Here is a 13,863-nt window from a genome sequence, read left to right on the forward strand (position 1 = left end):
ATCATTCTCTATTGTTTATACCGCTGCCAGTACCCATTCAGCGACTAGAACTGCAACTTGTACAGCTGTTGCTATGAAAAACGATTTCTAGAAACCCGCGCCACCGCTGTAGCAGCCGTCGACAGCGGTAGACGCGGCGTCAACACAGAAACAGCAGCTGTAGCGCGCACCCCTGGCCACGAGAAGGCAGGCGGCAGAAGAGACCTTCGTTGTGAACGAGTAGGACAGTAACTTCATCGTGTTAATATCGATATGGAAATTTTCGAATGGTAGATCACTGACGTGTTTGTGTGTATGTGAAAAGGAACGAAAAATTCAAATTAAATAGGAGGGGTAAGGAGATTCATTTAGCCGGAACGTTCTGTAGCCGGAAGCGTCTTGCTGTAGTCGAAGACGAACAAGTCTACAGTTGTTGCCACTGTGGGTAAGTGTATTATGTTGTTGGATGGTGATGAACGCGATTGAACCTGTGGATCATCTGTTTGCCTGTTGTAGCTAGTCTAATGGTCTTCGTGCGGTGGCACGGTTAAGGGACGGGCAAGGGGTGGGAGGGGGGCGGGAGGTGTTGTGCCTTTCAATAAGTGTTTCGTCGTAGTGTTGTTCAGCCTGTTTGGTCCACTGTACAGAAACGACAACATCGTCTTCATTTGTTGATTCATTTATCGCTGTTTCAATTAATCGCGGATGAAAAAACAACGTCTGCCATCGTAAACAGTCTGCTCTCCAGTTCGTAGACGAAAGGCGTTTGGAATCGGGTCCGGTGATAGAAGCAGTTGAACGTATGGTCTAGTCAGACACCGATGATCTCGGTGCGTTGGCATGGCCGCGGATCAGCCCATCTGATTAGAACGTTCGCATTAAAGTGGTGCTATTTGAACTGCAGCTGTGGCCAAATTGTGTTGCCGATGCTGGCTTACCCGTCACGGTATAGATAGGCCCCTAGTGATGATGGTGACTAACCGCTGGTGGTTGGCTTTCGAGCTCGAACTCGAGTGGTTATTGAGGTTAATGCAGTCGCAGACGTCACAGCGATCCCCACGAGTTAACAGATCCATGCAAATATATACAATTTCTATTCTTTACTTAGCATTCTCAATCGATAGAGAAGTCCGCGCTCAGTGTGTAAACAACAAACGTGGATACGTGCCCGACTAACTCCGACTAATGCTAATAATCCAACTGCGTAGCTCACGAAATAACTATAACACATACTGGCCCTTGTATGCAAACTAATAACCAGCAATGAACTACGCTCAGCAACTGATCTTGCTGTTTGATGACTCGCAAAGCTTCGATAACAATCCCTTTTTCCTACTGGATCACCTGGCAGCACCACCAGCGGAGTCGAACTTCGACCCTGCGCTTCAACGCCTCTGCTCATTTGCCGGAAGCTTTTCCACAAAATAGACTTCGCTCTACTCAGTGCAATTGTCATCTTCTCAGTGCTCTAGCATCCTTCCAGTGCTTACATCTCTATACGTCGCTTTGAACGTCCTTCACGCGTGCTCATCGTCATTTGTTTTCTAGCCTCCGCTAAATGCTACCAAGGTGAAACGACGACGACGACAACGACGACGACGACGACTCCAGCAAGTGGCAATTCGCCTTTATCACCTGTTCCTTTCTGGCAGTATCTGATTCTCAGCCTATCCTCAGTATTATCCGATAATAGCTGTCTCGCAAGCAGCTACCTCTGCCCGTCCGCCTCCGTATCATTGTCATCATCTGGGCTACATTAGGCAGGATTTCAGCACGAGCAGCAGCAGTATTATTGTCGTGCGGACGGCAGCCGCATAACGTTACTGTGGCCGTAACCGGCCTTGTCAGGACGACACTGCTTATTTCAGTATTGGCTCGGCCACTGTTTAGGCCGGTATTTGCGATCAGCTTCTTCAGCACTCTCGATGCGGAACGGGCTATTCGACACAACTGAGTGAAGGGCAGTAACGTGGCGATTTTATCAGCGGAGACAGACGGTGGAAACTGGCGCTAGCTGAGTGCCACGAGTGAACCCCGTCATGGGGTTAGTTAGCAGTGGACACATCGGCAGGGGGTATAGCAACGACGTTGACCACACCGGTAATGTCATCTTGGCCAAAGTAACAGAACTGAGAGTAACAGCGTCAGCAGGACATGCGGCTAACCGTCGTACTTGACGATTTCTCCGATAAACTTCACAAGTCAACATAGGAAGAGTGGCTGCTTCACACACTTGAATATAATTAGTAGCATTTATGCTTGATAGACAACAGTGAAGCTGACGAAAAACCAGAAAAAACAAGTAATAAAACAGGAGGCGAAGAGCAAGAAGGAAAAGACAGAAAGGGTCAAGGTCCAGTCACACAGTTTGCAACACGACTAACGGCTAGGGGCAAAAGCGAGGCATTTTATACGTACTGTTTCTATTTGTGCCTTGCTTTTCTTCAGAATAAAATTCCGAATTTCAATCAAAATCGTTCGCTTAAGAATCAATCTCTATAGGTGTTTTGTTGTCTATTATAGTACCGATCTGCGATGATTCGTCGGAAAACTTTGTATTGCGAGTGCTACATAACGTAAAGGGATGACACGGCCACGGCCAAGGTCAAGGCCAACCAATTCGATTGAGTCGCTTGCACTCAATATCGAAACAGAGCGGATAAAAACGAGGCAGAAGGATGAGAGCAAGCGACGCTGTACATTGGAGTCAAGCCTCCACTATTCGAGCTACGTGAAGCAACTGTGGCAGCCATTTTAGCCTAATCCTGATAAAACAGGGTGCCGACGGTAAAAATAACAATAACTATGTTAGCAAACTAGCTACCACAAGTACGGCTATCTACTATACGAGTATCAGGTCATAATAGTTAACGGTTACACTTCTTTCAATCCAAGAAGAATCGTTATAGCTTAGAGACGAAAAACTCACGTCGAATGCTGGTTATGGCGACGCGCGGGCTTTGTGATTTCTTAAGTGTCTTTGCGTGTAAAAAACACATCGGCGTCCATGTGCTTATCGTTGACTAAGTTGGATCTGCAGCATGCAGCTTCTATCTATTTTATAAGTTACCTCAAGATACAGTAGAATATACAGGGCCAAGTGCCAATGTTAACAAACAACTGCGTCTGCGCGCATGGCGGTCTTTAGCGACTAATCCATGTTGAAGAGTGTATTGCAGGGTTGATATATCTCATTGTTGTCGTCCGTGCATGATCGTTAATCATATACAACTGCAAATCAAGACGGAGACAGACTGGTACTTACAGTTAAACGTTAAAAGGCGACGCTATTGAAATTCATTCGACGAAGCATAGTAATCTTACCTGTCAGCTACTGTTGTCGCAAGGCGTCATCACAAAGGGGACCAACGACCGCCGTTCGAATCGCTGGCATCAACGAAAGGATAGTAGCAAACGCGACGCTTCCGCCCGTTCTAGCGGTCGTGTCGCGGCTGAGCTTCGTAGAAAAGCACTTTCTCTTTGTGGAGAATGATCGACATCCGGACCGTCACCAGTCGAAAGGTAGCTTGCCAGCGCAGCGGCGAACGACCCCATTTTCGACGATTTCCCTAACTCAATATCAACAGCGTGCCCAGCAGCAGACGTGTGCCTTCTGCTAACACCGTATCGTCATCATTAATCAGTGCAGTTGTATTGATTGCACAATCAATCATTTGGCCATTTCGCTGGCTCAGCGACACGATTGGCCGTTGCCCACTCCGAAAAAGTTCTGCCGACAAATCTCTCAAACAGCCCCAATACAACGGCTCAAAGCTTCCTGACCGTCCACTGCTGGAGATTCATTTGCAGAAATAACACGAAAAAAAAGGAGAAATACAGAAGGCTAAAGGCGAAACAGAGCGTGATTGTGTTACGTGCGTTGGAAAAAAGATTTACAATCAATAATAATAATAGTACTAATAAAATTATATTAGTTACTGAAAAATGTTATCGATAGAAGATAGCCGCAACAACAACTACAAAACAATAATGGCATGTACAGCATTAACTAAAAACAATAAAGTTGCGCTTGCGCGAAAAAAAAAATAAATAGTAAGCTTGAACTCTAAGTAATTAAAAATTAGGTCGAAGAAAGCAGTTAAACCTCTATGACCACAATGCCAACGGGATTTGCTGGTGGAAGAAAAAGGAGATACAAATCTTTGCTGCGGTCAACACCCAATTTCATTGAAGGTATTTAGCCTCAAGTCGCCCAAGCAACTAAATAGCGAAATCGATGATAGCAGAGCTGACCAAACACCTCGGGGTCACAACACTTGTGGAGTTCAGATTGTGGCGAATCAAAGATCGCCAACAATTGCTTGGGGTGGGTGCTCCCCCCATGACAAGATAAGAGCACTTTGACAACATCAAAATCCCTCTTTCTCCTTTCTGCTGTAGCTCATCTCACCAGTACCCCTCAAGTCACCCCCTCCCCCTCCCCCCGAAACCTCCGAGGAGGCTAATAAGTAAAAGTGAGAGAATTCTGCTCATCAAGTACAAGTATAGTTCATTAGTTATTTGGTGTTCAGGCTTCAAGATCGACTTTTATTATTATTATTATTACCGTATTGTTAGAGTGTTCTTAAGTCAAGACACCCCGCATCGGTTGAACAGATACAACTGCAGAGTGCAGCACAGGAAGAATCACAACAGGGCCTAGCTGTAGTCCCTATTGTGGTTGTTATTAAAAAATATCTAAACGATATCGAGAAGGTTGCACTGAAGAGATCGTAGTCGTTGTCATCGGCCTATTTTCAGGGCCTTTCCAACATCCTTCTCGTCGCCGTCACCTTCGCCATCGCGGATACGTGGTCCTTAATGGGGGCGAAAGCGTCAACAAGTGCCGATCCGCCTGTGGCAGCCGAACCTGCCACGCCGTCGCGGGAGTCCCATAGCTCCCATGGAAGTGGTTCTCACCAGCAACCCCACCATGTTCAGCAACAGACCTCATCGCATCAGCACTCGGGAGCTAGTGATGGCTCCGGGGGACATGGAGGCGCTCCTCGATCGCCCCAGTCGCCTCAGCCACGCGATGGCAGCTCGGTCGGAGGTCCGGCAGGTCTGGCGGCGATTTTGGCTGATCTCGGACGACGAGCGTCTCTCGATAGCTCGACGAGCAGCTCGGCTGGCCGGCGAGCACGAAGCCTAAGTGGACTCGTCGTTGGAAGCGGGAGCGGGACCAATGGAAGTTCGACGGGAGGTGGCTCAACGACACACCCACTTGAAACTCCCACATCCGCCCACGAAACTACACCTCTCGCCGATTCCGCCCAGAGCCTCCCGTTACATTTCATGTCGTTCAATGGTAAGTATAATGATTTACCGATCTAGGATATTATTCAAGTGAGCAGTATGCTTTTGCAAGATCTAGCTTGACCGCATCTCTCGCCCTTTTCGAGCACGAAAAAGGAGTCCGTCTTGCTTCGTCTGTTCCGAACTGTATCATTTCTGGTAGGGAATTTATCTAGTGAAGCTACCTCGGTATGACTGCTTTGCGTTTCCAAGCGACTCCTACGATAATATCAAAAAAACCAGCACTCACAAAAGCAAGACTAAATAATCCTTTAACTGCCAATGTGATGATGCCCGAACAAGGGACAAAGAAAACAAAGAAGCTGTTCATTTCTACTATGGAATACATATTCATATAAAATTATGATGAAAATATTTCGTGATTTGTTATATTGTTAACAAAGAAAATCTTCGTAGATTCATCATTAGCGAGCTCTTCCTTACCGTGCTTCGATCCGTCTGTTTAGTACCACTGCAGCAAGCTAGAACTGTATCGAGAAATTGGAAAATAAGGGAATATCAGCAATTATAATTATACTATAGTGATAAAAGCGATAAGAATATTAATAATAGAATTCTGAATCCATCAAAGGTCACAAACAAATATCGTGTGAAAGGGCCTCGGTTAGGAAAACATTTATTTCTTGCCCGCGGGCTCGTCCACGTAGGAATCCGTATGGTGCTACATAGAAATCGGCATATGTGACGACTTTCGACCTCAATGTAAAAGGCGGTGTAGACGAGGATCAGGTTGTCTCGTTCGTCAAGTAGAGATCTATAATAGCATAAGGGTCAACATCGATAAGACCAACGATAATAGATTCCACACCCAAATCATCAGTGTGTTACTGTTACGTTACCGGTTATCAACCCCATTATCGCTATTACGCCAAGGTAGTAAAACCGCATGGCCACCGTCGGCATAACTCAGACAAAGTCATATTGTCGACGAGCAAGGGGCAAACACGGTGGGCGCTGCTCTGAACACTTACTTAGCCACTAACTTCGCTTAAGTCGACGTTATGTTTGTTCAATGTTCGGTCGACTATAATCTGCGCAAGACAGTCAACGGATACTAGAACGAACGCCGGCGTAAGTCAATGGCGTATGCCCTAGCCATGATTGAGCGACATCCTAATCATTATCAGCAAGAATAGCATCAACATCGACGGGATAGTCTCAATCAGCTTTTGATCAATCAATGCTTTTTGTACATACGCCTGGTAATGGGAAGCCCTAGTCTGGCCAGTAATTTGCGTAAAGCCGTAATTAGTCTCTACTACAGTGTGTAACAGTGAGTGAAAGGCCCATTGGTTGGCAGTCTAGGTGGCGACGAGTGCTAAATTCTTTACAATGATATAATAACTTGTGCCCCGTGGCATTCTGATTTGACTCGCTGCTTGGTGACAGGCCACCGAAACGAATAGGCTTTACCAGCATGCGCAGTCCTACAGCGTTGTCGATCAGCATATTGTTATGTTAATGATTGTTACTAGCCATCCGTACCTTTCGCTCTATTGTATAACAGTAGACATCAATGTAAGGTTAAGTTTTGCCGTATTGATGTAAATCTGCAGTAACGTTGTCTCAGGCAGCAGAGACCAATATTCGTATTTGTACAGAGACAGCACAGAAAGCTTGTCACTTGGCTGACCTACGGGGAGTCCGTGGCCAATTCGGCTACAGCCAGCCGGCCCATAATCCTGTCGCCTATAGACGGTGGCATAGAGCCGACTTGAGTAGTAGACCCCGCGTACGACATGGCCAGCGAAGCTGGACTAGCTATTCTAGGAAATGCCGACCACGTGAAGAGAGGGTGGTCGATTGCTATATTTTAACGATAACATTGTAACGTCAGCGGTAGACAAACATGTTTGTTGGGCGTCATATGTATCATGAATATTGACACGGTTCATATAACTTGAGCAATATATATTTGGCTTCACCCTGTATATGCACATGGAACAGGAAGTTGTCTCCTGCCGTCAAATTCTACAGGCTGACGTTTATGAGTGGAGTAAAAAATCTCCATTACTGCAATCAACATGGTTTGCTATGATGCTAGTAGCTCCGATTTGAAGTCGCCAATGTTTATTTGCCATAAATCAACAACAGGTTTGAATGAGACGAGTCTTATCGTATTGCGCAGTAAACAAGCGACCATCATTCGTAGAAGCAGCGAGATGCTGTTATCCCGGTGGATTCAATCTTGTGTCCTTGTCGCGCCTGCCACCGGATCATTCATAACGGTAACGGTGGCAGCGGACAAACAGTGTGTTCCGCTATCAGCCACCGACAGCGTTTTCCAGTATCTCGTCCGTAACTCTATTACCGAATGTATATCGATGATTCGAAACGTTTAATAGATTTGTGCTGGTCCCGTACCCTCACAGCGGCACAAAAGGATGATTCGCGCAGGAAGAGAGCCGAGACAGCTTAGCAGAATCAACAGTGAGGAACTAGAGAAGGCAACGTACTCTTATAGAGTAATGAAAGAAAAGAAATGAAAGAGCGTTACGACAAGCCGATACATTGTTGTTCAGTATCGCCTACCACCGTTCAAGTAGGAGTGTTTTTCCTGAGTTGTGTTAGTTTTACTGTTGTTATTATGATTACTATTGTTACTCTTAATTATGGCATTAGTTTGATATTATCTTCTTAAGCGATGCTGGTCGCTCACTTAAGGACACTTTTTTAAAATATAGTGCACGTTTTATTCTGTGATGAGATTTTGACTCGTTCCAAATGTGACTACAATGACTGCCGGGCAACGCGATTGTACGTACGTTCACTTATTCTCTGTGATCGTGCAGTTACAACAGTGAACAGCACAATCGTGGTTGTTATTTTGCCTCTGCACTAACTTTATCTCTCTCGCGGCCACCTTTGGATGCGAAAACCATGTATTATCTCAGCCATGCTAGCGTTGAATGCCGCCGCCAAAACAACCGTAGCTTGTTTCTGGCACTGAACTATTGTTTGGACAACTTCTAACGCCATTAGAGACTATTGATTGACGCACATGACACACCTTCACTGCACTCAATAAGCGAGCCATTACACGTGACTGGGTAGTTCTGTAGCCAGATTGGTCAATCATCCTTGGAACGTCGCGGTATGACTGGGTAGACAGTGGAGGACCAGTGCGTCTAGATATATTACGGCAACGAATACGACGCCATGAGCTGGCGCGCAAATATTTTATAGTACCACTTCATCGGACCTATTACTAGTAGGCCGGTAATTGGAAAAAAAAACTGGTTATTCGCTTGTACGACGACACATTTAGCCGCGCAGTGCCCCCGCACCGGGAGGTTCGACATCTCGCTATATGAGCGACCGTCTGTTGCACAGAAGTGCAATATTGTAGACGAGCGGGCGGGCGGGCGGGCAAGGACTTGGCTGTGTCGAGAGGCGCCAATTGTGGTTTGGACGTATTGCGTTGCTTGCTATAGAAATACAAATATCTATAATACAAAGTGCTGATTAGTATTATTCGATGCGGTAGTACGTACACGACGGGTGACGCAAGGATGCATTAATTCGGGAGTAAAAATAACGTCGAAGTAACAGAATATCGTAAGAGGAATAACTCCAGTGAAGCGATGCCGGACGGAAATTTGAAACATTTAGAAACAACCGTTAAATTAGGTTGCCACAAATCCACGAATGTTCGCTATGCAGGGGCGCAGGGATATTTTCGGTAAAATAGTAACATTGAGACGCCGACGCCATATCAAGTGGCTTTCTCTAAGACGAACGAACGGTCTGAGCACGTTACACCTTTGTAGTGAGTAGATCTTACCGTAAAAGCATAAGCCCAGTTGTTAGCATCTGACGCTGGGTAACTTTTTCCCGATGCAAAGCATGATCATTCAAAGTTGGAAAAGCAATACTACTCTCAAACATAATATTCGAGTAGTTATCAATGGGTCGAATTCAATATACCTTTTTCGAACTCCTATCAGCGGCCCGAAGGGCCTCGCTAGTAGGCAATTAATAAACGTTTTGGTAAAGCCGTTCTATGTTCTAAGAGATAGGCTCAAGGTTGAACTATACGGGGAGTGGAGCTAGCTTCACTTATCAAAACGGATCGATACATGATCCTCCCATTGAACATTGCAATATTCTGGTATCCATGTAGCTGGAGTTAGTAGCCACCACGTGTTTTGCTTAGACTAATATTTGCAGGCGCGAGTACAGGTCTCGCCAGCAGGTCATGCTGCTCACCGAAACGATACCGCAAGGGGAACATAGAACTTGTCCTATTCGTGTAGAGATCTTGTTGCTCTGTATTGTGAAACTCTTCATTTGACCGGAATGTCCCGATAAGTAGAAGAAAAATAGTGATGAGTTAGTTAGCAGAAGGCAGTTAGTGTAATTCTCGCTTCTGCTTGATATCTACGTGGGCGTAGACTTTTTCACGTAGTTTACACATGTGCTATTCTGTGCGTATCATTAACAGGCTATTTGTAGCTGTATAAGTCTAAGTTATCGCACTTCGAATGATTTGCCATGTTCCGTCGTTTGGATGACTGACTTAGCATCAAAAACGAGCGTAACAACTACCGGTTTTCACTGAAAAAATCCTGGAATAAGCAGCTTGATCAAGCTCCATCGTAGCTATTGAAGCCACGTAGGTTATTATCTCATTTTATCGGTGTCATCGCAGTACGTGTACGTTACATTGTACGAAATTCATAACTGCATCACTAACTACATAATTCAGTTCCAAATAATTAAGGGCAGTTCGATTTAAGACGAGTGGTTGTGGAAAACTAAGTTTATGTCGGATGATCGCCCAGTGCTTTATCCTTCAACGTAAAAACAGGTCGTCTGCTTTTACCACTTGCTGACGAGAGGCCTTTTCGAAATAAAGCTGACGTACTATCATGATGATGTCGATGATAAATAACATTCCTCAGTGGAATGTCCTCAACAAATTTTCCCTGATTAGTTTTCCCTTACTACTGTATGTCAGAAGTTAGATGGCGAGTTTCTTCTACAGGTTAATAGGTTACGAGATGTGGTGTTAGAAAGTCTGCGTTGCTCTTTTTTTTTCGAGTTATATTGACGACAGTTGCTGTTCAGCGCCGTCACTCGTGATCAATTTACCCACACAAATATAGCTATTTCGGCGTTTAGGATACGCACCATTGTACTAGCCATCAGCGAATGGTGGCCATGAGAACGACGCCAGTAAACAGTACAGAGGGAGATTATTGCCGCATCGCAACAGCTCATGATCACTGTACTGTCAGCTAACGCGATGACCTGAAAATACTCAGCTAATGGAACATCTTGTGGCGTTTCTTTCGGCTGTTCCTCCAGCCGCTTTTACGCGCCGGTAGCTGACGGCTAATCTTTCTCGTTGAATGGATAAGCGGCAGAGCTGAACTAACGTCGAGGTGTCCATAAAAAATAAAATACTATCTATAGAGATCTTTTGGCCCTCAGGCGTCATTGATAGCGCATGAACGCATTCACAGCCCAGGTGACGCATTAAGCGCAAAACGACCTTATAAGACGTTGGCAACGTCAGTCAACAATAGTCACTGTGATAATAAATCCTAATCTTTGATCGTATGCTTGCTATACGGAGGTCACTTGGCTTGCCAATATATGTATATATATCTAGTTAAAGTTTACTTCGACGTTATCTTCAACGCAACAATATAAGAATGTTACGAAAAAACTTAACGGCAAGCAAAGCCACCAGTGGCCGTATCAGCGACTTGTACGGCCCCTTTATACATTAAACCAGTAACTGTTCGTGCATTCACCATAAGTCATATGGCTTCATTTGTATAGTCTGGGAAAAGGGCAAATCACTCGTAGGCGAGGTCATTTTTTAATTCAATGGATGCTGCTAGCAGCGCCTGGGTGTCATCGCGTGTATTATCAGTATTACTCCACTCCGTTGACCTGCCATTATGGCTATTTCTACTAGTCACATATCTGTGTTTCCGTCATCTTTGCCAAATGACGCATCCGTTCTTTCGAAGTAGACCGAGAGGATGCTTATGCGGAACGGAAACAAATCATCTCTTCAGTTTGCAAAAGAGGAAAATAACTAGAGCCATCGGGCAGCGCCTGAGTGTCACGCTAAGAAGACGTTGCAGACGCTCATAGCTATCGAATCGCAATATCATTGGATCTAGTTTGTTCGGCGGGGTTGGGACGAATCATACGTGGCATGAGGTACAGTCACGACCAAAATCCGATTCCATTATGTGAACCCGCTAGATGAAGCAAATCCTGTGCTACATAAAAGAACAGTGCATAATTACTATAAGTAAAAGCACGAAAAGGGCAAGCGTAGGGACAAACTTTTTGACGGTATAAATTTAGGAAGCATTAGCAACGTCATAAGTATTATTCGATAACGTATTTCGGCTAGAGCCGAAACTTCACTGAAAAAATAGCTAACGAAGATCAATGGCGTCGAAATAATTAAATGCATTGAGACGGCCGTATTATCGGGGCGCTAGAAAGTGCCTTCCCCATTAATAGATGTTTCTTCGCTTTGCTCAATTTACAAGTGTGAGATCTATCATTTTGTCCAGATGTGCAGACCAGGAAGATAAGCAATTAAGCTCTCGGTACGATTTTACGCAGAGCTCACAGTCGATGACGTACCTTAGAAACTACTAGGTCAGGAAGTGCAGGCTTCTCCTAGCGCGATGGAGGCCCCTGGCACCTCTCCCCACTGTCGGGAACTTATTATGACTTTAACGGAGTATATGTATCCAGAGATGCCCCGCGCTCCAAAAGCGTCAACGGCAGAACAACTCAACGCAGTGTTCCTCATTTTGCGTACCTTCGTTCAACTTCCGCAGGATTGGGTTAAGTGTCTTGTAGTGCTTTTCGCGTAAAACGGCCTAAAACACTTTGACAAAGTTAGCACACGCTCAATATATTTTCCAAAGCACTTCACCATTTACCGCCCACAAGGAAAATACATACGTATGCATGGACGTTGCAACATAAGTTCTCGTTTCTCTTCGCATTACAGTTAATAAAGCCGGCTACTATTCACTTTATACGAAAGCAAGTAGAGTCAATATTTCACGTGAAAGCGAGGTGGGAGAGTTGTGTGAAAGTTTTGAAATACTTCAAGGGTTGCACGCTAAAAGCCAAAAACGATACGTAAAGCTCACAAGACGATCTACAGAGGCATCGTGATGACGTTAGCGAAGACTTTTTTCGGTCCAACAAAACTTGCTCGTAGGAACACTAGTGTATGGACGAAATATGGACGGAACCTTTGTAAAAACGGTAACAGACTTAGCAAACGGAATGGTGAAACAGGATTAAAATGACGCCTCGTGGTTGATCTAAGAAATGCGCACGCTATAGCACCATATCTATCGAGGGAGTATGTTACTACTTACATGAGGTGGTCTGGTTCAGCTCAAGTGAGCAATGAAGACAGAGCAACCATCATTACGGAGTCTGGTACGAGCGTCGGCGTAGAGACGGAAGAGTCGCTTTGTGTATGAAAACCCAGCTGACCTTCGTGGGTTGGCTTGCATGGAAAATTGTTACTTTTGTAAAAAACATTACTAACTGACGTCTCCTGAAGAGCGTTCTTATTTTGCGTCCATCTGGGCTTCAGTCAAGCATGTTCGTGAGGGCGGATCTCGGCCATGTTTCCAATTCGGTCTCTCTCTAATTACTGATCTCATTGTTGTCTATAAAGCTCTAGATAGATTTCTTTAGTTGTTACAATGCCAGGTTTTATGACGATTGTTTTGATCTGCTTTGCGTCCACAAATGTCTATTCAAATTAGTGACCTGAAGCTCGTTTCCCTAAAACAATAACCGTAAGCGGCGGCCCGATTGTATTATGAAGAGGAGGTCTTTTTTCCGCCCCCACTTGTGGACAGCAGCAGCTATATTTCAAAATTCGAGTATGCAGATGTAAACTGCGTAATCGATTGCTCTTCGTTACGTGTTTACGGAGACATGTAATTGTTTAGCTTTCCAATTAAACTTTATCGCAATTACGCACTGTAAGAGTCAACCGTGGTCGTTTGAACCAATGGAATAGGAAAACGGTGCTTTGTTAGCACCAGGTTAGATTAGTTTTACATTTCGTATAGTTGCATTAAGTGTGAGGCTACTAACTCTAGCAGGTAGGTCTTCGCCGGGCTAGATGATGATTGTGGCAATCCATCGCTTGAACGGCATAATATGGCTTGATGTGCTCAGCCTTTTGAACCCTTTTTTTTAGCCTAGTGTAGGCCATCACATGGCTCCTATTCATAAGCCTTTCATATATTCATCCGCTGCACGCACAGTTGCAATATTGCCCTGACGAATTTGTGCTACCAAGAACAACGGCATAAAGCAACATAAAAATTCAAGACTTGCTAGGCTTTCTACTGCATTCATACACTCGCGGTAGCAGTTCTACTACTGATAGGATCTAGTGATTATATTATCGTGTTTTTATGAGCAGTGGTGGGTCTCACGATGTGGCATAGAGTTTGTCATCGAGATGCCGATTGAGGCACCGGGTGCATTTTTTTCGTTGAGAACAGCATTTACATGACTTAGGACAATGTATTCTATTAAGTGGACAAT

General features: G+C 44.8%; 1 protein-coding gene across 1 annotated transcript in view; it reads left to right on the top strand.

Moving 5' to 3' along the window:
* The first annotated feature begins 333 nt into the window (after positions 1 to 333).
* Positions 334 to 13,863, top strand: part of LOC111267234 (uncharacterized) — a 31,471-nt gene continuing 17,941 nt past the window's right edge. Inside the window, exons 1-2 of the mRNA XM_022845333.2 lie at positions 334 to 424; positions 4,741 to 5,287. Coding sequence (XP_022701068.1) covers positions 4,801 to 5,287 — 487 coding nt within the window. The 5' untranslated portion in view covers positions 334 to 424; positions 4,741 to 4,800. The remainder of the gene's footprint in view (positions 425 to 4,740; positions 5,288 to 13,863) is intronic.

This window comes from Varroa jacobsoni, unplaced genomic scaffold, assembly GCF_002532875.2.
Source record: "Varroa jacobsoni isolate VJ856 unplaced genomic scaffold, vjacob_1.0 scaffold_1160, whole genome shotgun sequence".
In the NCBI taxonomy this organism is placed as follows: domain Eukaryota; kingdom Metazoa; phylum Arthropoda; class Arachnida; order Mesostigmata; family Varroidae; genus Varroa; species Varroa jacobsoni.